Here is a 26745-nt window from a genome sequence, read left to right on the forward strand (position 1 = left end):
AAATCGGAGAGAAGGCAGGAAGGTTTCTTTTTAATTTATGCTATTATAAATTCTCCTTCCTTTCTTTTTCCCACGCATGCACTTACTTGACTGAACAATTGGAAGAAAAGCTCTTAGTCTGAGGCCAGAGAAATCTTGCAAGAGAGATTTCAGCACAAACAAATGAGACTTGATATTCTTGATATTTCTAAGGTCAAATAAAAATATGAGTGGGGGTGGAGAGAAGGAGAGGGAGGGAGGAATTGTGTTTATATTTGAAGTCAGAAGGAGGTGTGTATAGCCAGTCTTGATTTTTCTCAGAAGGTTGCTGCGGCAGTCGGCATTCACAGTGCTCCCCACAGTCTGCTCTGCCACTGCTCGTTGGTTGAACCTCCCTCCGAAACCTGGTTATCAGCCACAGTTTGTAGATCCTCCAGTAAAGTTATGCCCAAGTTCTGCCTTTCTCGGGATGTCCAGCTTCCTAGACAAAACATCACACAAACCCCGTGCTCCTTGAGACTATTCCAAAGGGCTTTAATTGCTTTGCTGTCCTGGTGTTCAGGCAGGGGCAGATCCTCACCACAACTGTTCCGTGCATCTATACTGTGATGTAGCACTCCCTCTTTCTAGCTCACCATTTCTTAAAGAGGTTTTAAGGCACTACTGCAATAGTAAAGTCTTTGGCTACTGTGTGCGTGCCTGTAGCCCCACATCAACTTGTGCTGCTGACCTATATTGTTGGTATTGAACATGGATGGTTCTCTAGGCTCCTTACTGCCTTTGCCATCTCACCTGGATCTTGCGGTTGCAGTGCAAAAGATCAGAAAATAAACACCGGACTGTCTTCCAGCTGGGCTTTCCGTACCACTTAATCTCTCCTAAGCTGATGCCCTGGACTTTCTCCTTAAATCATTCCTCCCGGTCTCTTTCCATTAGCAGGCCAGGATTTGGCAGGCAGCTTTGCCAGCCACAGAAGCTTCCATCCCTCCTGTTGACTTTTCACTTCAAAAGCAGGCAGGGGAGACAACCTCCGTGGCGCAGCTAAGCCTTTTCAGTTGAGCTCTTTAGGGCTACTACTGAACTCTTCCCTGGGTTTGATACTAAAACCACATCATTTGATCTGAACCTGGTCAAGACCAGCTGGAGAAGCAGGGATAGCTGATCCATGGCAGTCAGGGCTGAGCTGAAGCATTAAAGGGCTCGTCAGGCTGGCAGTCATCGCTTTTAGAAGAAGGAAATCTGTAAATATCTCTGCTGTGCAGATGATTATAGATTTTAATTTAGTGAGGCAGAAATGCTGCAGCTGGTGGCATGAGGAACCAGTCTGCTGCAATATAGCTTGAAATGTAAGGTACTGTTGTGTTTTTCTTGTGTCATAGAAGAAAACCATAAATATGCTTTGTCCTCTTGTCTTTTAGCTTGGAAAAGGAGAGGAAAAGGCCAAGGCAAGAAAGGAACTTGCAGGAATCTTAAGTATTTGCAGGCTCAATAGTAAAGATCAGCCAGCTCTGGCAGTTCTGGCATCTGTCTTTGGGGAATGGCTTGGTGAAGAGTGAGTTTGATCAGTCATTGCAACACTGCAACTTACGTCTGTGGTTGTTGGAAGGAAATTATTCTTGAGGAGCCTTGTTGGAGGGACCAGATGCTGGCCTTCGTGATTGCCAGCCGCTGAGTGCAAGTGGAGATACGCAGCTGGGACATGGAACTTTAAAGCAGCGTCTCAGAAGACATTGTCCTTCCTCAGCTCTGGGGTTCTTAATGAAGAATGGCTGTTCCTCTGCCTTTTGCTGTGCTGTTTGAGTAGCTGGGAAATTGTAAAGCAGGGAAGAGTTTGTCTACTCTAAAACTACAGTGAATCCCAGTGTTATCATAGCCTGCTATGAAACAAACAAACAAAAAATCACTTTTTTCTGCTGTTAGGGAGATTGTTGCTTTATATTGATAATGGAATTTAAAAGCATTCAGAGGAGGACAGGGCATGAGATAGAGCTGTGCTCATTCTGGCTACTCTTGAGTTTCTGTGTGAATCGGATTTTCATGCATTCTTTCCCTGTCTAAAAGTCTGGCTTTTGGAAATACACAGGCGGGTAGGTGTTGGTGCTGTTAGAGCAATTTTAGCCCATTGGTGGAGGTTATCTTCTTTCCCTCCAAGACAGCAGCGCTAGTGCAACAAAATGAGCATTTGTAACTCAGCTGCTTTGGGTAAAGCTATTGTGGCTGTACTTTGCTGACAAAAGTTGGGTTAAGTTTAGCATTGGACTTTCCAATAAACCCGCTAAGACATGAATGCACAGTCGCCCGCAGTAGGAGTGCTTGTACTATCACAACCGTTTGCTTATGTGAGTGGGTGCCAAATTACTCAACTTTCATTGGCTTTGCTGAGGAGCACAAAAGTTGATGCAAGCTATAGCCTATCTCTCAAGCACTGAGCTTGGAGCCTCGTCTGCTCCTCTGTCTGACTTCTAAGGGAGGAAAGATTTCTTTTGGCTGTCTTTGTTTTCTCTGTCACTGGTCCCAAGCCTCAGTGATGCTCTGTGGATGCCAGATCAGTGTTAGCTTTACTTTCTGATACTTGGGTAGGACTTCTGCAACCGTTCTCATTTAAAAGCAAGAAAAAGGTTGCTGAGATTCAAAAACTGGCTATGGAAGGACTCTCTGGTGCCTTACGGTAGATTTTGCCAGTGTTAGACCTTCCCAATGTAAGGTAAAAATGGACTATGCCAACGTCTTTTTTTCTCTGTTATTCTTTCATGTGTGTTGACTTTGCCTCTGCAGACCCTGCTGTTAGTGAATCAAAGGGTACGTTTCCTCATGAGCCATAATGGTTGCTTAGTGAATTGATTTTTGCCAGCATGTCTTTCCATTTAGCACTAAGACCTCTTTCCAAGGTATATTAGGGATGGATCAGTGAGCATTTTTATTTTGAAGTCTACCCATTTGAAATTCATCCTTGCAACTTCATGCTATTTCAGCTTAGTTTTGAACCCAATAGGTGGCTGGAGATCCGTCTGTTTCAGAGCTTGATGTTTTTCTCCCATGTAATTTTTTTTCGCCTCCCTTTCTTTTCCTAGTGTCGTGATGTAAGGACAAGAGAGGTTGGAATTCAAGAAATTCACCATAAAGTGAGACCATATCAGGTAAAATTTGTCTTTTTTCTGGGAGCTTATTTCAGACACAATTTGTTACATGTGTTTGGTGTGGAGGCGTTGGGACCCATTTGTTGCACGTCCAATCCTGCAGTTTGCCTTTGTGGCTGGGTCCAATTTCCCATTTATTTTCGCAGCAGCTTTGGATGTCTCTTGTTTGAGCAGAGTCACATGTTGAAATATATGGACCGCCATGTTCAATAAACTGACTACAGCCAGCAGTTATTTTGGTATTTGCACTGCTATAACAAAATAAGCTGCTCTTTCTTACTGCTGCTCAGCCTTCCCCTTTTCTCCCTCCTCATTACAAATTTGGATTTAGAAAATACCAAAAACACAGCATGTGCATGCTAAACAGAAATGAATGAATGAATTTACAGCCTTTTTTGTCACTATGCATGTTTATATAGGCAAACAGTATATGTGTAAATCCACTTCTGCACATGTATGTATATATTTATATGTGAGTAGATCCAGTCAGCATATGACACATACGTTGTTTTTTACCTCCCTAAAATAGTCCACAAAAAGATTGCTATGCTTATTTTATAGAAAGGAAAATGTTCCCTGCTGAACTGCAAGCATCCAATTTAGGACACCAATCCTCCAGTTCACTGTGGTTCCAAGAAGGGATCAATCCTTCCAGAAAATTGGCAGGAGGTCCGTGGCCATGTATGGCACCCAAGGAGATGAAGCTTTCTAAGATCACACAGGGTTGGATCCATCTTAGCATACATGTATGCTATGGCTAATAAATCATACCCTGGAAGTATTCTCTTCCTCTTCCTTTGTGGACATTAAGGAAGGACTTGAAGACATTGTAGAGTTTGTCCATCATATATCTCCTTTACTTTCAAACATGATTTCTTTGTGCCAAGCACCTGCCACCCCCAGGTGGAAAGCTGAATCAGAATGACATGTACCTCCCTCCTCTTCTTCTGTGCAATGGGCACGTACCCACTTTCTAAATGTGAGCCACTAAACTGGGCTTGGCTTTCTATGTGTCAGCACAGAAAGAGATTCCTAACAGAGGTCCTCTCAGTTGTGCTTTAGAAGCTCCGCTGGTTATTTAGGCTTCAGAGAGTTTGGTGCCAGAAGTTAAACAGCATGAATATTCTCCAAGTTGAGCATCTGAAAGATGTTCTCATTTTGCAAATCAGAGATTACTGGAAGCCATATTCTGGTTTTCTCCTGCCATTATGTGAATTCAGATGGAGTGCAATGCTTCCCATCTTGCATAACAGAAATCCGGTATGGCAATGTATAACGACCCCAAATAAATTATCTTGTTCTTACCAGATTTCAGCAAGAACTGAGGCGGCAGGGACTCTTTGTACATAGGCCATGCAGCCTTTGTGCTCTGCTCCCATTATCTAATCTGTGGTCATTTCACGAAATACCTCCCAAAGCCGTCTGTTGTCAGCAGTGCTAATCTCATTTAAATTGTAAATTTCCTGAGTAGTTAGCAAATAGCTTATCACAGGGTTTTCAAAGCAACGTTATGTTGAAAATTCCCTTTGTTAAACTCATCTGTCTGAGTGGCAGGAGGATGTCATTATGTAGTCTTAGCAAAATTTATCATGACAGCAAGCAAGAGAAATATTCTGAAGATAGTAGAATTTTTCATGCGCTTTAGACTAATGACAAGGTACGATGTTTTTCTTGGCTTCATAAGTAAACAACGCATCCTTTTGATAAGAGAGGCTATCATGTCAGATCTAAAATAAATTAATCGCTTGCTGTAATTAGTTATGCTTTATGCAACTGCTTTCTGTTAAGGATCAGTAGGCTGTATGTATTTTTATAATGGTGATGGTGTGTCTGCTTTTAAAAGTTTGGGTTTTTTAAAAAAAAAATCAATTTGAAGTCGATTACTTGCCCATAGCTGGTTATTTACAGAGCTGTCTCTAAGCTGCCTTTTCAATTAGTGGCGTTTCTCCATAGCAGCGGAAGGTATTTGCTTGCTCTCAGAATGGTTAAGGCTGCAGAGTGCTACGTAATAGCCTTAAAAATGCTCTTGTGAATTGTTGCTGTAAGAGACGTTGGATTGACAGTTTCTGAAAGGCAAGGGGCAATGACAGCTCTGTTACAGATATGAACCTACATTAGCGTTAAAGCAGAAAGCGTTAAGACGTAGGAACTGCTGTTCCTGCAAAGCAGGGGGGTTTGTATCGAGATAATGATCTCAATATAGAGCTGTAGTAGGAATGAGGTAGATTTTTAAGCTGGGAGTAGCTGCTTTAGGTCAAGAATGTAATCTGCAACTGGCTTTTCCCTTTGTTTGTAAAAGGAAGTTTAGAACGGGTTGTGACAGACATTTAATAGGAAGGCACACCGAAATGGTGATCCACCCTGCTGAGGGTTGTTCTTACCCAGCGCGCAGGATGGTTTACGGACAAGGGACTGGCACTGGGAACTGCAGCATGCTGCCACACATCGCTGTGCACCAACCGACCAGGAGGTGATTCGGGCTGGCTTTGGCCACGTTTATACCAGTATCCCAGAAGGCAAAGGCTTTCTACGTCTCATGAGTCCCTGAAAACCCTTGGAGGGGATTTACGTATTCTAGGACCCTCTGTGCCCAAGGAAGTGGGGAGAACAAAAGACTCGATCCATTAGGGACTTTTCTGAGCCGATCAGCTTATCGGGTACATGCTTATGATGCTACAAAAATGCACGCAATATAAAGCCTCCTGGTGAAGGTTCCTGTAGTATTGCTTCATCTCCGTCTACAAGTGGCTTTCGGACTGGATGTGGGCATAGCAGGGCATCTAGTCCCTGCTGGAGGACAAGCCATGGAGCCATGTTTTCTACTTGGTTTGTTTCGTCCTCGGGAGAAACCAGGAGTTCTCCAGTCTTACCATTTCGAACTCTGAGTATAGCAGTGTTTAATAATATTTTCTGCTTTTTTTAATAAATTAGCAGTAAGCTTTAACCCAACTGCTTTTCCACATACGAAACTAACTGCAGAATCTGGGTATTTTAAAAATCTCATGCTCTTTTATTTTCCTCTACGTTTCCATTTTATTAGTAGCGTTATGTACCTAACGGTAGATCTGGATCAGTGTGTGTCGGCCATCCTGACATACAAGCTGGAGTGGAGTTGTGCTCTTGGAGAACTTGGCACGTCGGCAGACATCTGCTTGGGCGCTTACCCCGTGAGCTGTATGTCAGCGTTGAAATGAGCCTTGCTTCTGTAGTCAGTAAGGGATTTAATTGTGAGCTGTGTTCACCCAGGCTTCGTCATGGAGTAGAGCAGGCAGGTGACAGAATTCCGTATAGCTTTTCTGTAAACAAATCTTTAATTCATGGATTTCTGGGTATCAGAGGATTTGCAGAAAAAAACAGTGAAGTCCTTTGCTTTAGTCTTTATAGTAGTACTGGGAAGAGCATGGCATAGGGATCAATCCTATACTCTACTGTCAGGAGGTAAATGTTAGAAACACCAGTGCACAGGGCGTCCACTGACACTTGCCATTCACGTTTGAATTTCTAAAGTTAAAGGAGTCTCTCAAAATGATGGCAGGTGTATCTGCCTGATGGTTTTAGTTCAGAGCAGGGGTGTGCATGTGAAGCAAATCCTCCGATCATTCCCCACTTTGAAAGCATCAGGAAGCAGAGAAACCTGGTTTCATTCTGATTAATTTAGAAAGCACCTTCCAGGAATGCCCCTAAGGTACGCCCGCTGGTAACGGGTGCCTAGTTTATGGGATGAGACCAGGACTAGTCTGTACTGAAAACCTCTCAACATACATTGTGTCATCATCAAGCCCTCGATATTACAAACTATTGCTGCCACTCCTCTGTTGAGCCAGAAAATTTGGGAAATAATTTTGGTCTGCTTAGCAGCTGGTTGTTACAGCTGGGCAAGGGACTCCTTCCAGCAAGGATGGGCAGCTCTCTCAGCTATACCCATATCGGTTCAAAATGCAAATAGAATGGCTCACTATGTCACCAAAGGTGTGACATTATCATCATTGGCTGCAGGTTACATCAAATAAACTCAGTGCTACCTCTGCTACAGATAAACACAGCTACCGTTACGTGAGATCTGATCAGATCTTATGTTGCCAGAAGGGAGTCTCACCTTGGGTCCTGGGGCTGCTCCGTGATGGTGGTAGGTCAGGACTGTCGGAAAAAGACGTTTTTTCTTCTTTCTGCTCTTTTATCCACCAGTTACTCTTTATACCTTCTAGGTGCTCTGCGGAAGTAACAACTTCTACCCAAGCATGGTCTTTATTGTATTCCCCACAGTCAGCCAACTCTCACTTCACTTTTCCCCTTCCACTTGTGATCTTCAGAGCTGCCTTTGTCTAGATTGTTACCAAAAATTGGATTTGAGGCAAGTTAATACGTCATTACTGGTCAGTTCTCAGGGTACTTGTCTGGATGGTTTTCAGTACTATCTGAATGAGTAAGAAAACACTTCCTGCTGATTCTGTAAAGCACATGTAATGCAGTACTCACTCAACACCAACTCTTCCAGCTCCACTCCTGTTGCACTACACAGTTTGCTCATGTAGGTAGATCCTGTGTGTTGCTGGAAAGAACTAACTGGTAATTAATAAAGCAGTTGACTGCTGCTTAGAAAACCCATATTCTGTAGACATCTCAAGCCTTTTCTTTTGCAAAGAAACTCGAGTAACTCAAGAAACATAGGGTTTAGGTTTCTGACTTACGAACAGGTAACCACGTGCCCTTCTTGCAAGCTTGCAAATAGGGATAGAAGACTAGTTCTGTCCCATTGGCAAATACATTTCTATTAAAGTAGTTACATGTTTTATCTTTAATATGACTGCAGTAACAGCAGTTCTTATCCAATACTGCTAAAATCCATCTAGAATTAAATTGGTCTTTAAGAAAGCACTGCATGTTTTCTCTGTATCATAATAGTTTATGGATCCATGAAATTGGTTTTGGTCTGTTCAACGTCAACATGTTCCTTAAATATTTTTAAAGAAGTTTTCCTTTTTTCTTTTCCTCTTTGTATTCACCATCACTTCTTCTCTTTGACTAGATTGAATTAGTCAGAAGAGATTATGTGGCTAATGGTGGCTGGGAGACCTTCCTGTCCTATGAAGATCCAGAGCAGGATATTCTCGTTGGCCTTCTACGACTGCGGAAGTGTTCGCAGGAGTCATTCAGACCTGAGCTGAAAGGAGGCGTTTCCATTGTCCGGGAACTGCACGTGTATGGGAGTGTGGTCCCCGTGAGCAGTCGGGATCCTTCAAAATTTCAGCACCAGGTACTCCAAGCCGTGTTAGTTTTTAATCTGTGCCTCTTTCTTGCAGCCTCCTCCCCACCCCCAGTATAATTGGAGAAGAATTTTATTTAATGTCTGAGATTCATTCAGTTGTTTTGAATTATAGTCCACTGCAATAGAAACAGAATTGAATTTGAGCCCCTTCTTGCATTCCACCTGCTGAAATCATGCTGCTTCTGAGTTTTTGCTACTGTGATCATGTTTAGGCAATTGCAACTGCTCTGAGATAAAAAAGCATGCCTGAATGCTATCAGCGTTGCTTCGTGCCCGTACAGTATGAGCTCATGTATGCTGGTGCTGATTCGGCTTTTGAGTACTAAGCAACTTTGGTCTTGAAGAATCTTTTCTTTAATATCTTGTACGGTACATCAGACTTCACTGAGTAAAGGCAAAACAAAGGAGATGCATCCATTGTGTCTTTTTATTTCCTGCTGAAATTGATCTTGTTCGATCGATGAATTTCACTTCTGAAATCTGAAATAATTACATGTGGGAAGGTGAGATTTTATTTGGTACTATCCAGTCTTCTTTCAAAGGAAAATTTATCGAATACATTCTTCCTACCAAAACGAGAAATCCAACTTTGGTTCTGAGATGTGCGTCAGTTTAAGTGATTTGGTGAGACTCCCGAGTAAAGACTCTTAGTCGGATCTGACAGTTTTTTGCTTCAGATGCACTTGTGAGACCATTTCATATGTATCTTAAAGCATGTGAAGAATGGAGTGCAAAGCTGTGTTTCTAATTCCTTGCAGTGACTCGCATGAAAGTGGCACATTATCCTTCTGCCGCATGTAACATGCTGTGGCTTGCAATGAGCAAAAATGTGAATTAAATTTTGCCCCGGTAGGTTTTGAACCTTTAGACTGAGCTTTTAAAAAAGCAATCAGTTTGTCCTCTTTGCCAGAAGTGCTCAGGGCTGATGTTTTCAATTAACTTCCTTGTATTTATTAATCTTTCCCTGAGTATATGCATTAAGACGCAGTTTTGCTAGACGCTGATGATGTGTGACCATAAGGCAGTGGCGGGGGCGGGGAGAAAAAAAAAAGAAAAGAGAAGTGGATGTTTCTGCTATAAAATAGTTAACACTTAAAAATTTAGGAAGGAAAAAGTGGTCATCCTCAGTATTTGAAAAAAAGAAAAAAAAAAGGAGAGAAAATCAGTTGAAAGTAGCCAACTACAAACATTAAAATAGGCTGCAAATTGAAATTTCATGGCATATGATGCAGTCATGTTCATTCGGAATAGTCAGTGTTCAAGAGGTTAATCAGAAAGTGTTCTTCACAGTTGTGGGGGCAATTTCTGATTAGAAGGACGTTTTAGAGTGAAGATTTCTGTGTGTTATTTAAAAATGCCTGTAAGTATTAAACGTTTTTTAGAATTAAATCGCATCTGCTTCAGTGTTGCCACAGCCCAGTTCTGTACATCTTGTCAGGAAAACAAATGAACAAAGAGCCGGGTGTAAGTCCTGCATCCTAATGTTAGGAGTGAATTAATCCAATCAATTATTCCCAGATATATAGGACAACGAAGTTGTTAAGTAGAGTGGAAAGGCTATTCCCTTATTTTGAAGCTTTATTGCGATTCCAGTAGCCCTCCTGCTGTGCAAGATTTCCAAACGTAAATAGAGGCATGAATCTGCTCCAGAATATTAACGTGCTCTTCTGCAATTCTTTTTGATTTGGCATCTCTTGTGTCACAAGCCGAGCCTAGGAGAGCGGCGCAGAGCTTGAGCCTAGCCTAGGTCTGCGAGCGTCACGCAGCGGTTCGATGGCAGCCCTTGTGGGTAGCCCCGACAAGCCCTGTGGTCGCTGCGTGCCTCAGTTCTTCATCCTGCAACGAGCACAGCCACAGCTCCTGACTCCTGGAGGGGTTGTGGAAAAAAAGATTGCGAGGGGCTAAGGCAAGATGTCTATCAGAAAAGTGAACAGCGGCAGGGGTCTCTGGATCTGTAGTGTCTGGCCACATCTCTTTCAACTGATGTCCCCACTCAGAATGGCACTGGGATGCTTCTGCGATTCAACAGCGTAGGCAATTGCGTCTGGCGTTTGTGCTCTGGCTTTCTTTAATTCACTAGCACAAACCCAGGTCTAGTAAGGTAGCCGTTAAAATGGGTGATTGTTGTTTAGGATTGGTTATCTCAGCAGGATAGACTCGTTCAGCGCCAGGAATTACGGGATGCCTACCAAGTTGATTTATCATCAATGGATTTAACTTTCTTCTGTTCCTGCCATTGAGAAGCAGTCAGACACTAGAACTGCCTATGAATAATTTCACGAGCAGGAAAAAAAACCCTAAGAAAGCTCCACCGTAAAGCTTTGTGTTGGTACACCTCTCCCGCGGTACTCTTCTCAAGCCCTCTCCTGCGATAAGGTTTTGATCATTCCTGTGCCAAAAATATGAATCTTTTGGAACTGTAGTAATGACCTTGCTTATGCTTTCTATTTTTACAGAACTTACCTTTTCTTCCTGTTATTTCTCCCATTATAGGGATTTGGCATGTTGCTAATGGAAGAGGCAGAAAGAATAGCCAAGGAGGAGCATGGGTCATGGAAAATTGCTGTAATTTCAGGTACCTTTGCTTTATCCCTTTTTTTTATATATATATCTATATATCTATATCTTAATCTGAAAATAAACCCACTGCAGCCAACGCCACTGCTGTGAACATTCATCGTATTAGGTAGAAAATGAGCATCAGCAGATGCTTCTTTGTAATGGAGTCAAATTCCTTCGTAGCTTTGACCAGACAATACTATTTATTGTAAGCAGCATAGCAGAGGTCACGCTGCGGGGAACCATCCTGTGCTCTTAGCGCCGAAGGAGACAGACTGCGTGACCGTGGGTGTCTTCCTCCTCCAAACACTGCTATTTCCGACCTCGCTGGTTCGGCCCCGTTGCAGGTTGTTATTGTCGAGGGCTGCTTTCCAGAGCTTATGAGGATAGAAAATTGCCGGCCTCCATTTTAGAGTCTTTCTGCAAGTACCGTCGCTAGGGTGGATGGATGTGCTTTTAAGACACATTAAGCATTATCATGAAGGGAGCTGTATGAGAAAGAGCTGTATCCCTTTCTCCTATTTCATTTTCAAGGAATTGTGACTAAAAAGAGTGGTATCAGTTCATCGTATGTGTGTGAAGTCAAGGTCGGGACTACCTTTGTGCCTTAATTTATCTTATATTAGCAGTTATGGTAGCTGTAGAAAGCTTTTACAGGCATATAGGTTATATAACTGGAGAAGCTGGCGAATTGTATGGGAAGAGAAACTCTTGTTGGCGTAAGATTAGTGTATGCCGGAATACAGACCTTTTAAAAAAGTATTCGTCTTCTGCCGCCCACCAAAACCCCCCGAAAAGCAGAAAACCACCACTTTGATCCAAGCTGCTGAGTGGTGAAGTGAAGAGCTTCTCTGTGTGTTTCCAGCTGCGTACTGTCCCTGGATGTTGAAAAGGCAAAGTGAGCCGCCTCGACAAGTACTTGTGACAAGGGCCAGAGTGTGAGTGAGGACAGCGTGCAGGCAGTAGCTAGAGGCTTAAAGATAATTCTATATTCTCCGGATTCCCGATTTCTTGTTTACTTAAGACATATGCCAGTCCTCTTTCTCTATTGCTGCTGTGTGGGTGTCATTTTGAACTGGGAATTTCATATGGCTAAGAAATGTCCATACCACGTTGCTCCTCAGTAAGAAGAGAGGCGAAAGGGAAAATGGTTTCTTTTGGTTTTGCTAGTAGCATCTTGGCTTGGGGTGCGCGGAGAGAGGAAATCGTGATGCCTTTGTGCTAAAGAACGCACCTTTTGACAAGAACAGAAAACGTAGAGCAGTTACTAAAAAATGGTTTGTGAAAGCATTCATGTTGCTAATTTTAGCTGTATTTTAGCAAACTGATGTGAAGAATATATCCTTTGTATTGCGATCCAGTGCAAGAAGTCTGTTTTGCTGTATGCACAGTTTGTGGCATCCTACTAAGACCTTGTCTGTGATTTTTATTTTTTTTTTCTTCCCCCGGAGTGCAAAGTACAATATGGTACAATTTGTCTTTGAATACAGAATACTACAGCATCTGCAAAGACTACAAGTTTTCCAGCTGTTTCCTTGGAGATGTTACCACTTGAATTTCAGTTCTCCAGTAGGTTTTATTTGAAATAAAAATGCAGCCGGAAGTTCGTTCTCTATTGGAGGATGAACTTCGTTTTGCTAATTTTGGTTTCAAAATAGATCTTTAATCTGGGAACCCGCTGCAAGGTTAGGTCTCCAACATACTGGAAAATTTTGACTACTTTCTAGAGAGAAGCGTGTAAGGGAGATCTGCTTTGAAGATGTCTCTCCCAGGACTCTATCTCATTAGTACTGCATGTTTTTATTAATGCTTTGTTGCAGTGTTTTGTTTAACGGTGTCCTTTCTTCAACAGTATTTTCCAGTCTTGCACTTAATGGCTACATCAGTACTAGTCAACTCAGTAGTGCCAGAACATGCAAACTGCCTCTTCAGGGAACGGTCCCTGGGCCATGTTGATGCATTCGCTCTGCCAGAGAACTGCGTGGGGCAGTGCTAGTCCAGCGGGGCTGAAACCTTCTCGGGGCTCCTGCTAGCAAAGTAACGGAGTGGATGGTTGAATTCCTGTACTCTGAATTTTTAGGGAAGTTATGTCTAAATAGCAAACGCTCTCTTTGATTTCTTCAAAAAGAAAGACATGTATTTTTAAGATAGGACAACATGAAGGGTTTTCGTTATTGGCTAAAGGTTAGGGCTTATCTCTAAGATCAGTTCAAGTTCAGCTCTGGATAGAAATTAGCAGCTCTTGTTAGAAATTAGCAGCAGTCGTCGTGGCAGGGGGTTGGACTAGATGATCTTTAAAGGTCTCTTCCGACCCAAACCGTTCAATTATTCTGTGATCATCTGTGACTGTTCCCTACCCTGGCTTTGAGTAGGGGCATCTCGTAACGATTGTTTTAGGACAGCTCATTTCCTAGGGACCCCAAACGGCTGGGTGCCCCCCAGTATCCTGCTGTGTGCCAGAGCCTTGCTTTGCACTATGGATTGCTTGAAGACACTTCTGTCTTCAGAAAGAATGTGAGGCCAGACGCCCGTCTCTAGCTTATGCAGCTGGTGGGGGGGCCGCTCACCCTTTATGGAATGAATTTGGGGAGCTAGGTAAGGCTGGAGGGGTCCGGGAGTCTCTGCCTGATTATTTGCCACAGCCTTGGATCGAAGCGTGGCTTGAAGTTCGTTTGGAAATGCATTTAACTCAAGACAAATTCGGGTAAATTCAGATGAAAGTATGTATGTACAACATCCAAAACAGGCAATACAGTTGCAAGTGGTTATGAAAAACAGGAAAGAAAGAAAAAAACCACCGTATGACTAATCTGCTTTTAGTGAGGTTACATTAGAAATGCCTCTCTCCCGTCCAGCTGATTTGCTGCCCATCCTGATCAAGGTAGTATTCAACATTTCCTGACATCTCAGGCTGTGTCCATTAGAGCCTCATTCATTAGAAACCTCTTTCCTCCATGGCAGAGCATGTTAGCTGCCAGAGCCAATTTTCCTTTTGTCCAGACTCCCTGGAGGACTTCAGGCATAATCTTTTCCCCTCTGCCTCTGCTTGCTTCCTTCCCACGTATAACCTAGTCAATACTCTTAATTAAACGTTATTTCACTGCCTTGCAAATGCAGATGTCCCCTTCGTTAGGTCAGGTGTCACGTCTTGTACTTGCCCGTTTCTCGCTTCAAGGAGGGCTAAAATGCCTTCCCCCTCCGCGGTGAGTCAGTGCCATATTTCAGTGTGAAGTGTTTGCATTTTTGTATTCTCTGTCAGGCAGTACTGTAAAATCACTTGATACAAACATGTAAATGGGAAACGAGTAATTCATTATTGCCTCCTGATTAAGATCAGTAGGACCATAATAATCAGTTTGGGGTGACTGATCCCAACATCTTTCTCCTAAGCATACTGCAGCAGCCAGGAATCCACAATCGCAAGGCTGTGAATAGAAATTAAACTAATACCACCTGTTTTCTCTAGTCTCCACGAGAGATAAAATCGTTCATTATAGTCAGTGACTCATCTCCCAGTCTGTTGGTGCTGCTTGAGCACGCTGTCTCCTGTGTTTAAGGAAACGGTGCTACTCTTGCCTTTGCCTTTTGCAGTTAGAGAGAAAACGGAGGTTCAGAACTTTCTAAAAGTAAATCCGATGCACCATAGCAGCGTTAAATTCACCTGCGTTGAAGAACATTAAGGGGAGAGAAACCAAGCTGGCATATAAATTAGAGGTAAACTTCCAGGGCACATTCAACAGTACTCTAAAGTATCCTAATTTCCTCGTGTAAACAGCCTTTTGGTCACCGTAGAAGTAATAAATTACTTGAATAATCAGCATCTCGTAGTTCATATTGGATGTTGATTCATGGGCTGCCTCGGAGATTGCTGACTGCCAGGATGTACTCGGGAGACCTTAGGACGAGACTCCCAAGTATTGATGGGGTTTGGGAGGGCTCCCTGGAGTTTTGCTTCCAGCGCTGGTTGGTTATTTTTAGAAATGCCAATCTTACTAGCTATTAATAAAAGAAGTGGCCCGGGATAAGTGGAAATATGGGAATGTTAATGAATTGACTCTCTGATGTTTTTCTGCTTCAGATTGATGGCCTTTAAAAAAAAATTAATTAGGGGGATTTGGAAGAAGCCAAGGATAAATCCATACTAGGGGATTGGTGCTGTGGAATAGCTTCTGCGTACAATCCTCTAGTTCGTAATGAACTTCAATTTTAAAGGTTTAGTAATGTAACAGCTTTGAAAACAGGCTTGATACGATATTAACTGGGATTTCGGTGCAGGCGTGAATAGGAGTATCGCTGCCCTTAAGCAAGGACACTTCTGCAAAAGCCGGCATTCTGCAAGGGTGTTCTGGTAGGAAGCTTTTTTATATATATACCATAATATATCTTACGAACAAAGATTTATAATGTGGCCTAACTGCTGCATAATACAGACCAGGGACTTCCACCTATCTTGCATCTGTCCCAGCTGAGCATGTTTCGGAAAGTGGGAACCTATCTTGATTTGTTAAGGCTTTTGTGTGGTCTCCAGCTGCAGGAGCTTTCCTTAGAATGGGCAGAGGAAGATCTGGTAAGACAAACCCTACACAAAATCTAGTGAGCGGGAGTTGGATGTATGGGGAGACATCTTTTGTGCTTCTTCCTTTTTCCACAACCCTTTCCCCAATCTCAACCCAAACTATCCCCAAGTTCATAAAACCCAAACAACTAAAAAACCCACAAATTCTGGAATTAGATTGGGTAGGAAATATTTAGAAATCAGGTTAATGACAAAATGAAGGTGATTTCCATCCTAGTGACTTGTAATACATAGCGGTATAAATAGTGTTGAATCAGAACTGTGAGCCATAGCAGTTTTCAGGGATTTAAAAATAAATATTGTTTTCTTTCATGGGAATCTTCCTCTCTGACTGGCACTGTTCTTACGCTGCCCGCAAGTGGTAATCCTCCTTTTCAAGGCTGCACCAGGGGTTAAGGGCTTAAAGCTTGTTCTTAGTCAAAGCTTTGAGTATAGAGTTCGCTGAGTTGTGGGTTTCATCTTTGTCGTGTTTATAACCCAAATTTGACGCACGCTTGCAGTCCAGCTTTTCGACTGCTGCTTTAGCCGAGAATTACTTCTGGCTTAAGGCAGGCTTATCTCCGATGTGCTTTGTTCATCTCTAAAGGCTGTTACAGAAAGCCTAACGCTCCTCCCTGGTTTCCCAGTCTCACCCTGCTCGCTGGGTAGCATTCTGCACCTCATCAGCTGCGATCGCCCTACCCAGAGCAGGGTGAGGACCTCTCCCTACGTCAGGAACGAAGGTATTGATAAGACAGTGAGCAGATTTTCCTTTAAAAGCACATCCAAACCAGGACTGCGCAAATGAATGCCATCAGTTCCTGCGCTTCTTCAGAGCGCGTTAGTTTGCACTCCTAGGAGAAAAAAAATAAATTCAGAGTTTCCCAGCGGACTCTTTCCAAAGCATTTTGTTCTCCCTGCTGTTCTTGGAGTAAACAGGTTCAGCTGAACCTGTCTTCTCATCGTAAGTCTCTTTGCTCTTAGAGCTGTTTCATTTATGGACAGAAAAGGAAAAAGATGCGGCAGGTTTTCACAGGATTGCCGTTGCTTATAACGACAGTACCTAAACCCATGCAAGGTTACTTTCAAACAAAGGAAAATCTGAGGTCCCCTGCATCAGGCACCCAGGAGTCGTCGCAGGCAATGAACCGGGGAATGATGCACAAAGCAAGCTAGGCTGTACAGCAGCTGCCTCCTGGTGCGTCTAGTTAAATATCACTTCATTTGAAAGGGACCGGTGGGAGAACTGCATTTAATCGACTATGGAGTCAATGACAAATGCATTAGGAGTGCATTTGTAAGGGAAGATGAGCATTTGCAAGCTGGGTTAGGAAGGGTGTTTTGGATTCTGGCAGCACATGGGGAAAATAGGGTACCGATAGGATGGGAAACGATATCAGCCATACATAGTCCGGTTTCTTATTCTGCGTGACGCTGTAGTTTGCCACTGGTATCGCCACTGTGCGGATTCTCTGCTCTATTTAAAGCCTTGGATGCTAGTGATCCTGGATGCTTTGGACCCTGGATGCTAAGCCTGCAAGTTACATCCTTCCCCCCAAAGATGCAATCTCATATCTGGACATTTGACCAAAACCAACCAGAATTAAATATTCACCGTAACGAGGTGGTTTTGTGGCCTGCTTGCAAGGTTTCTGTGCAGAGCCAGAAGCGTGCTGTGTCTGCTCTTTAGCAGTAGGGAGGAGGTGCCCCCCACCACCTAAATCAAAAAGCAAAGTAAAAAAGCTGAGTGGCTTGTTTATCATGAAGTCATTGCTCATTTAAGGTAATTTTCTGCATGAGTGGTGCCTTTCTACTCTTCTGATGTGAGTAGTATATTAGTATGCAGGCTTGGGTAGCTGAATGGTAGACCCTGGAGGCATCACTCCATTATTCAGAGCTCTGGGGAGGTCTGATCTGAAATGTCTGTTTTTCCATTTTCCAGCATTTGTAATTGCATGTGTGTTTTCTTTGCCTTTTGTTGGTTTTGTGGTGGTTTTTGGGTTGGGTGGGTTTTTTTGGTTGGTGGGTTTTTTTTTTTTTTGCTTTTAGTTGTACCTGCTTTGAATTTGCATCTTTTTTCCCTTTAAAAAAGTCCCCCCAAACCTAAATTATACTAAAACAATTTTAAACATGTTAATCCTCTGAGGTCCACAAGTCTTTAAGGAACTGAAAATGTAAGAAATCTTGGTGTTTGAGGCTAGTGGATGGGCTTGTAAGCTTGCTGAATTTATAATCACTTCTTTCTTTTTGGCAATAGCCGATGTTTGAATTCCGTATTCAGGGTTTTCTCTCCTTTCGGTAGGATGATGCTACTGCAATCCCTAACGAAGCTTTCCCTTCCTGTCCTCTTTCACATTTACGGACCTGTATCTCTTTCTGTTTGGGCTGGGATGTCTGTGAGCTCTATTTGGAGGCTGTGTCTCCCATTTTGCGGTCCGTAGGTGTCGGCGCTTGCCAGGGAGTCAGTGGCGAGCAGTCGCGTGCAGTGACTCAAGCACTTCAGGTTTTTTTTGTCAGAAACTGCACAGCATCCAGAGGGTGATTTAGGACAAACACACGCTTATTCCTCGCGTTCCTCCCGTTGGCATAAGTACGACGCAGCCCTCGTACCTGTTGTCTCTTAGTCCAACTTGCGGCGTATTTGCTTCAGACTCTGCCTCTGCCCGAAGAATACGAGTAGGCTGCAACGGGTGGGATCAATATGTCATTTCCGATGCTGCCAATGCTGGGTGTCTGGGGAAGGGAGTAAATATCGAGTAAGCACGCAGACATCTTCTCAGCCTCCAGCCATTTGTTGCCCAAGGACTTCCAGAGTCAGAGAGGGTTCCTTTGTATCTGATAGCCCTCGAGGGATTTTTCTGCCTTGCTAGTCTGCCTGCAACAATTGATAAACTTCTCTCCCCATCCCTTTTCATGAGCTTTTTAGGGTCGGTAACCCTCGCTGTTGCACCTTGAGCTTGGGAGGAGTAATCGTTTCGTCTAGGTGAAGGTTGATAAAGGACAGTCCTCTGCTAAAACCTTTCCTGTTGTCTCCTTGAGGGTTCCTACTGCCATTGTTTTGACTTTGCTGCTTGACATCCTATAATTAGCCCCTTCTGACCCTAATCCTGTAGCAAGTACTTCGAACTGTTTCTTTAAAACAGCACCAGTGATGAGTATGTGAAATGTAATATACAACAAATTCTGAAATACTGTATGTCCTGGGTCCACCCCCTCCTAAATGACAGAAGCATAAAGCTCCTGACTGGATGTGCTTAAACAAATTCATACATTGTGGGTCCTTTGTGTTTCCTCTAAGCAGCAACTTCATTGTTCTGATGTCATCCTCTGATTTTGGTGGTTACCTTTGGCAATAACGATGACCAGAGAGGTTCGAGTCAGTGCTTTACAATTACTTGAAGCACCTGAGCAATCAAATTACAAGACTGATACCTTTCTCTTTTGAAGTACCGTAGTTACACATGATACTGAAAAACATGTGGCAGAAATGTTTCCCTACCTCCTTTTAAAATAGTCTTTGTGAACTTAAATAATGCGTATGCAGATGCAGTTTTGGGAAAGTTCCCATCTCGGATATTTCTGGTTTTTTACTGCATGCGTCATCTATTACAGCAGTCTAGGAAATCTGGAGAGAGGCTGTCATCAGCAGGTCTAGAGAGACAGAAGGGTGCGAGTGAGTGAATGTAGCCGCACGTTCAGGGTTGCTCACGGGGACTTGGTGTCCCTGGAAGTGCCCGGCACCACCGGCCAAAGCCCGGGCGCTCATCCAGGGAGGGAGAAAGTGACACAGCCCAGAGCTGAGCCAGGGAAGGGATCTACTCAAGTGCTGCTGTCGTTCCTGGCTGGGCTTCGTGGCCCTCATGCCTCTACCTTGAAGACTTGGAGCACAACCGGCCGATGCCTGAGTGGCTTCGACCAGCCCATGCCGACACAGGGCTTGGCAGTAACCGAGCACGAGACATCCATGCGTCAGAGCTTGCCTGCGCCGAGGCAGCCTGGCCTCACGCCACGCTCCTCCTGGCTCCCAGTACGCTCTGAGCTGTTACGCTTTGCTAGCTCCTTGCCAAGTCCTTTATCTCCTGCTCCTCTTTGTGCGAAGTGTTGGGGTTGTGCCAAACTGACATCCTGTCCTGGCACCAACGTATCGTGCTTTGACTCTGCGTGTAACATTACTGTTCTTGTTGGGTTTGTTGGGTTTTTTTAAACGATATGTCTCCTGTCTCAGGGATTGCTGCTGGCTTTACGTGTGGGTTTTCAATGCTGTCGTCTTCAAACCCTACTTGTACTGTCCGCCACTGCCTCTGTGTGCCCTTCACATGTCTTCAGTGCGTGAAAGCCACTTTCCTCTAAACTTTACACCGCTGGCACGTGCAGAGCACAGGTAGCTGCCTCCAGCTGCCCTTTCTATGGACACAGCAGAGGTTGGTGGTTTCAGTACCAGTGGCATTTAACAGTGACAGTACGTGGCTTATTTATGTTACCTCTGTAACCTGAGTTTCTTGTGTGAAGTTAAGATGAGGCTACCACTGAGTATTCCCTTTATTCACAGCAGAGGAATTGAAGGTATCCAGCTATTGAGTAGCTGTCTCTATCCCTGTCTACCTAGCCTAAATCAGCTGCCAAAAGGAGAGGGACAGCACCTTCATACTGCCATGTCGTCCTTAAAGGGTTGGTGTCTTACTGATTGTCCTTGAGGAGAGTGCTGGTGGCAGCAGGTGAGCTGCCTCCTTGGTTTAGTGAATCTGAACGCTGAAATGCTGCAGGTGAGGCTGCTGGCTACTCCAAGGGCAAGGACCAGGAATTTCACAGACCGAATATTTATGTGCTGTAAGACTGCAAATTACTTTTCGAACACTAGCTCTATAAATACAGTGCTTTTGCACGGAAGAGCTTTTTCGGCTGCAGTATCTGCTGTGACGTCTGTCAGCATTATCTGTTTATGCGGGCATCAGGAAAGCAGACTAGCTTGGCTTGTACCAACAGGATTGTCTCCTTATCTCTGGAGAGAAGACGCTTGTTCGGGGGGGTGGGGGATGAGATTGAATTCCCCTATCGCAGGTGCTTGCCCTGTTCAAACTGAAGGCACCGAGGTCCATTAATAAGCACCCTTTCCTTTCTCCTTTAACATGCAGGCATTTTGTCACCTGTGCCTACACCGTCTCCAGTAGCCTTTAAAGGAGCCTCACTGGTAATTTACTCCGGAGACTGGAGAGGTGTCTGGAACCGCAGCCAAATCCGCACCAGCACGCCTCATCTTCTGAAGCGGTAGTTTAATGTCTCCCTGCAGCGAGATTTCACTGTAGCCTCGCTCCATCCCGGTGACGTAGCAGCCTCATCACGGCGATGTGGAGGTCTGGCACCGCTGCCGTTCCCTGCTATAAGCTAATTACTATGCGGCAAGATGATCAGTTTTCCCCCAGACCAGGTTTCTATTTGTGTTCTGTCAAGTAGAAAATTAACATGGACACAGGCCAGGGATGTTTCACGCCTGAGTGCGCTGAGGCTGAAGGTGGCGATGGGAAGGCAGGATGGATTTCTGAATGGTAGGCGTGGAGGATCAGGTGATGTCAAGCGTTGCCGGCCCGCTTCATTAGCCGAATCATCAGAGAAGTTGAGTAGCTGGGGAAGAGCCGGAGAAAAATCGCCTGTGGCGTGCATGAACCACCCATCTCGGTGTGCTTTGTTTAGAACTAAGCTGAACACTATTTCTGCAGAGCAGGTAAGGGGCGTTGTCCGCAAAATTTGGAAGCGAGAGGCTAGCTAGTATTAACTTATATTAACTGTATTAATTCATTATTTGCCACACCGGAGCCTTTTCAGGGCTTCCTTGCACTGCAGAGATGCAAACGTAATTGATGTTCAAGTGACCCTCTCCTCTTGCATTGCTGCTGGGTCCAGACGAACACACGAACTTGTAGGAGCCCTATCAGCAACTTGCAAGAGGGGCTATACATCAAACACCTGCAAAAGCAAGAAGAGATCGTAAAGGATTTTTCCCTGCCCACTCATTCTCACATCTTAAATCAGTAGCATTATGGTTTTTTAGTGTTTTGACGCTTTTTATTAAAAATATGTATGGTAATAACCTTCAGGCGGAGCCACCTAAACTGCTGAGTGTGCCTGTTGCTTACAGGAACGCATCGCAGGGATTCCTGATAGGCATTTGGGGTCTTCCTGCTCTTTTCTCACACTACTTTTACTCACCAGAAGTCATTAATGTCTGATGTAGCAATCTGCGCTATTAAACTGTAGATCTACAGGAACCTTTTTAGTTGTTCTTCAGTACAGAGACATCGTATTTGTAACACTAATGATGTCTTTCTTGTTCTGATGAGTAAGAGGGGAAGTTCAGAAGAAAAGGCTGGTTTCTGACCCCTACCTTCCTGCACTGGACAGGTACCGAAACAAATTCCTGAAGCCATGCGCTGTGTTTTTATGCTGAGGGTGGTGAAACCCTGGCAGAGGTTGCCCAGAGAGGCGGTAGATGCCCCATCCCTGGAAACATTCAAGGTCTGAGATGGGCTTAAGATGCTTTGAGCAACCTGATCTGGTTGGAGATGTCCCTGCTCACTGCAGGGGGGTAGGACTAGATGACCTTTGAAGGTCCCTTCCCACCCAAACCATTCAGTGTTTCTCTGATGAAGTAGATGTATGGGGATGCTGCTTGTTTAATGACCAGTAGGCTCTCTCTCAAGATTGCTGAGTGTTTCTTCATCAGCATTTAAAATCTCATAGCCCATAGGAAAGAAAATCGATCGTGAATGCCTCACATGCTTGGTGAGTCATCCTAAATCGCCAATCTCTCAGTAATACCTTACCAGCTGGGTTGAATATTTCAGCAACCATCTCTGGAAGAAGCCTCAAGACATTATGTAGCCTGTAGATCTAAAATCTCACAAACATCAAACTTGACAAATGTGCAGTTGAGTAGCAGACACATTTCACTGTCCCTGTCTCTCTCAATGCCCGGTGGCATTAAAGTGTACGAGAAGTTATGGTATTAGCTCTTAAATATTTAATTTTGCTTGGTTTAGAGTCAGAAGATCTGTCAGCTCCGACTTCGTCTGTTGCTGTTAAAGGCGGTGTTGGCGTGGTGGCTTTCTCTTTCCTGACAGTGCAGCTGGGTTTGGGCAGGCCCATGGAGTCATTAATGAAATATTGCTTCTATAATAAAGAGATCAATGAGATGTAATCTCACCATCTGGAAGCTCTAGGATGGGTCTTACCTGCAGACTTGTCCTTTAAAAATCAGTTCTAGCCAGGGCATCTCCTGTGTACTAAGAGGCACCCCAAAAGTTGAATGCTGTAAAATCAGTTCTTTAATTCTACCATTCATTTAGTTGTTTTTATTTTAAAAAAAAAAGTTATCAGTGACAGTCTTGGTTTTGAGATTTGGCCTTAAGAACAAACCAGAAAATCCCCGAGCGATCCATTTGTTAATATGATAAAGCTCTTGCTCTGGTTTTCCTTGTTAGCTCTGCACCTTCACCAACGCACAAATTCTGCCGCGTAACAGGATAGGAGGAAATACGGTATATCTGCTTTGTTTCAATAAAACTTCATAAGCAGCTCACTAAATTATTCTATCAAGGTACTATAATCCTTACACCAAAATAACTTTCCAGAGCGGGGCTGGTGTGTCTGTACCCCGCAAAGCACTTGGGCACGCCGGGCTCCCACCCTGTAGTGTCGCTCCAGAAACTTGCCCCGTTAAAATGTATTTGGTGCTTTGGTGTTTGGCAAACCTATGCCGGCAAATTAGGAGAAGCTGGTGTCCCCAAACATCCCTTTTTCACCTTGAAATTGCCGGTGAGTCAGTGTCGCTGCTCTGTTACAGAAGGATGAGGAAATGGCCTCAAGTTGCGCCAGGGGAGGTTCAGACTGGATATTAGGAAAAATGTCTTTCCTGAGAGAGTGGTGAAGCACTGGAAGAGGCTGCCCAGGGAGGTGGTGGAGTCACCATCACTGGAGGTGTTCAAGGAACGTGTGGACATGGCACTGCGGGACATGGTTCAGTGGGCATGGTGGGGTTGGGTTGGTGGTTGGACTTGATGATCTTAAAGGTCTTTTCCAACCTTTGTGATTCTGTGTGATTCGTCGCAGCTCATGTTAAAGTTGAGGTGGTTCCTCTAAAGTAATTGCTGAGGCTCCCTCTGCGGCCGGGGACAGAGGGAGGACACGCATATGGGGACCTCGTTAGCTAGATGAGAGATCTCTGTTTGAAAGGACGGAAGGTCAATGAGGGGATGCTGCCTTTCATGTGGGAGATGCAAGAGAGGAAGAAAAGAGTTTTTCAAATTGGCCAGGTCCTAGACCATGCCGAGCCATTCTACATTTAAATTGGGTTACATTAAATTAAATCTGCAGTGTATAAAGAGTAAGTTGCAAAGGGGATAGTAAAGGTCTCCTGTGCTGTTTAAGTTGTGTGGTTTCTTCCTTCATTTTTATATATCAAACCTAAGAGCTGACCACGAGTTGGAGGAAGGATCAGCTCTGTCAGAAAGGGACTGCATCTCTTTATGTTTGCATTAAATCCAGAGCGGGTTTAAATGGAGCAGGGATTGGATTTGTGTGGGAGGCTGGGGAGGCATGCTGGGATAGTCAGGGCTTTCTGCTTGTGGGTCACGGCTTCGAAAGTAACCCAATCTCGAATCTGAAAGGCCATCAGTGTTTTGCAGTAGTGAAGTGAGTCGTTGAGCTGATGAAGGGAGACCCAGGCTTCAAAACTCCTTTTTTTTATCGCAGACTTGCTTTGTGATTTCAGTCAAATTACCCAGCTGCCTGGGATCTCGGCTCTTCTTCTGGGACGTGGCGATGACAGTCCCGCCCTGCTAGACAGAGGTGTTGTGAAAATAGTAATTTAAAATCTCTGGGAAGCAATCCAGGCAGGAAGAAAGCACAACTTGCGTTTGACAGAAAAAAACAGAGGCTTTCAGGTGCGGATCTCTCTTCCAGGTCCAACAAACAGCAACACACAGACTAAGTACACAGGCACAGTTGCTGTGAGTGGGTTTGATTCTGCTAATCATTTAGCCCTTACCAGAGAAAGGATTACGAAACACGCGGTGATATTAACAGTCATGTAAGTACATAAAAATATACCTAAATCACAACTCTAACTGCGACGCTAATTAGCTCTTTGTGGTGGCTGCAGCAGGAGGAGGTCATGAAATACTGAGCTCTCCCATTTAGTCCCTCCGGAGATTGTTGAAATACATGGGGAGAGTCGCTCTGCGGGGAGAATGCTTCAGACCCCAGCGCTGCGATGTGCTCATGGACGCTAAAAAATATCAAAAAGAGTTTCCAGTGCTCCGTTTTTAAAGCAGATTTATTGAAATAAAAATATTTTCAATTATCTTTTTTTTTAAAAAAAAAAAGTATTCCTATTTTCCGTTCGCATTGCCTGTATTATGTTTTCTGATGACTGCCAAAGTATTAGTAGTTCTCAGTAATTCTCAACAGAATCCGTTGTTTTAAAAGAAAAGTGAGCATGTTTGTGTTTCCTCTCTATGCTGACTTGAAAATTGAGAGTATTCTATTTGCAAGATAGTGGGTAACATTTCCAAAAGCCCCTACTTCTAATTTTCATAAGATTTTTGTCTCCCAGTATCTTTAGGAACTTCTGGGGAATGAGTTGCTCATTATCTAATCTTTAAAAAAAAAAAAAAAAAGAAAAAATCTTTGCGCAGGGATTGATGTAAGGATTGTTCCTTGACTTCTTAAATTAATAACTTTTTTCTGATTGCTCTGACGTGCCCAGGTTTTCTCAGCAGTGTTAAGAATGTTGGTTTTTTCTCTTTCCTCGCTGCTGATAAGGCATTTTGGTTATCTCAAATCCTTTGCCTTTTCCCCATTGTTACCGTTCTCTGCGGTTGGCTGGTAGTGATTCACATGAAACAGCCTCGTGTTTTCCCTGAAGATAAAATCCAGCGTTGTGAAAAGTGTAAATGCCAAAGCAAACTCGTCGGAGGTCGTGGATGGATCTGCTGTGCATTCTTAACTCATGCATCAGTTCGGAAATGTGGTGTGTGGTTTTTCAGTCAGCGTCCAGTACACAATAGACAAGAAAATGTTCATCTTATTTTCCTACCACTCTTATGGATTTGAAACCCTAGTTTTGACCTTTCCTCATATAAGCAGGTCCTGCCGACTTGAAGAGCAAGGGCTCGCTCCGAAGCAAGCTCTGGACGCTTGCCCGAGGGGCTGCCAAGTGCCAGTGTCGGCTTTGCTTTGAAGTCCTACGCGGAGTGTAGGCTTTGGATGGCAGTGGATTTCACAAGGCATTTGTTTGACAGCTAGCAAAGTGTCTTCTTGGACTTGGAGGTCAAAGCAAAGAGTATAAAAAAAACCCTAAAACTTTTCTATTAGCCTGAGTCTCCACCAAGACCCATGGTAAAAAGAGGGTTGTTTTTGCTCACTCGCCACTGACGTCAGGCTCTAAGTCACCCGACCCCAAGTCTTGAGAGACTGTAAAATGTGAGCTTTGTGATCTCTGAATGATGGCCTTTGAATCCTCCCCATGCTTTGGCAGCCTCGGTCTGATCATGGGAGACACGCTTGGAGGCCAAGGAGATTCTCTCAGAGCTCTTGTTTTCTTTTTTCGCTTTTCTAGCTGTGTTGAAAATGCAGATGTTTATGGTCTGTCCCACGGCAGCAGCAGATTCCAAGCCTCCTGCCCGGCTCTGTGCCGTCGCTGTGTTTTACCGATGTCTGTGGAAGTACTGTAGGTGACTACGGAAGCATTTGTTGCTTTCTTCTCTGTGCCTTTTCAAAACCACAGAATAATCCAACTGTGGCGGAGCATTCCTCTCGTAGAGCATCGCTGTGCCAGCAGCAACACTGGCAGTCACGGGGGGAATGTCCTTTCAGATACCAAGAGAAGCAGCCGTGGCCATCCCAAATCCCCGTGGCTGGCTTGAGACTCGCTGCTCAGTCTGGATGAAATCCATAGCGCGTCGATGAACGTCGCATTGCCCTTTCCTGCCCTGTTGCCTGCACTAACCACGAATCCTTTTCTCAGCACCCTTGAAGGACAACCCTACTTGCCAGAGATCCTACAGACGATGCGTGTGTCCGCACAGTGAGCCCGGGGCTCTCCCTTCCTTAGGCAAAGCGCCGAGCCAGGGAGTTACTCCCCAAAAAACCTGGCACGTTAATGGATTGAGGCAATTTGGAAAGTTCAGCTGACTCAGGTTCGCTGCCTTGCACACAGGGCTCCGCTAACTGCTTCTAAGAAATATTTTGAGGGG

The 26745-nt window shown here is 44.2% G+C and overlaps 1 protein-coding gene across 1 annotated transcript in view; it reads left to right on the forward strand.

Moving 5' to 3' along the window:
- Positions 1 to 26745, forward strand: part of ELP3 (elongator acetyltransferase complex subunit 3) — a 94149-nt gene that overhangs the window by 60864 nt on the left and 6540 nt on the right. Inside the window, exons 12-14 of the mRNA XM_059834790.1 lie at positions 3051 to 3116; positions 8143 to 8370; positions 10876 to 10957. Of these exons, the coding sequence (XP_059690773.1) occupies positions 3051 to 3116; positions 8143 to 8370; positions 10876 to 10957 (376 nt within the window). The remainder of the gene's footprint in view (positions 1 to 3050; positions 3117 to 8142; positions 8371 to 10875; positions 10958 to 26745) is intronic.

The sequence above is a fragment of the Gavia stellata genome, chromosome 2, assembly GCF_030936135.1.
Source record: "Gavia stellata isolate bGavSte3 chromosome 2, bGavSte3.hap2, whole genome shotgun sequence".
Classification (NCBI taxonomy): domain Eukaryota; kingdom Metazoa; phylum Chordata; class Aves; order Gaviiformes; family Gaviidae; genus Gavia; species Gavia stellata.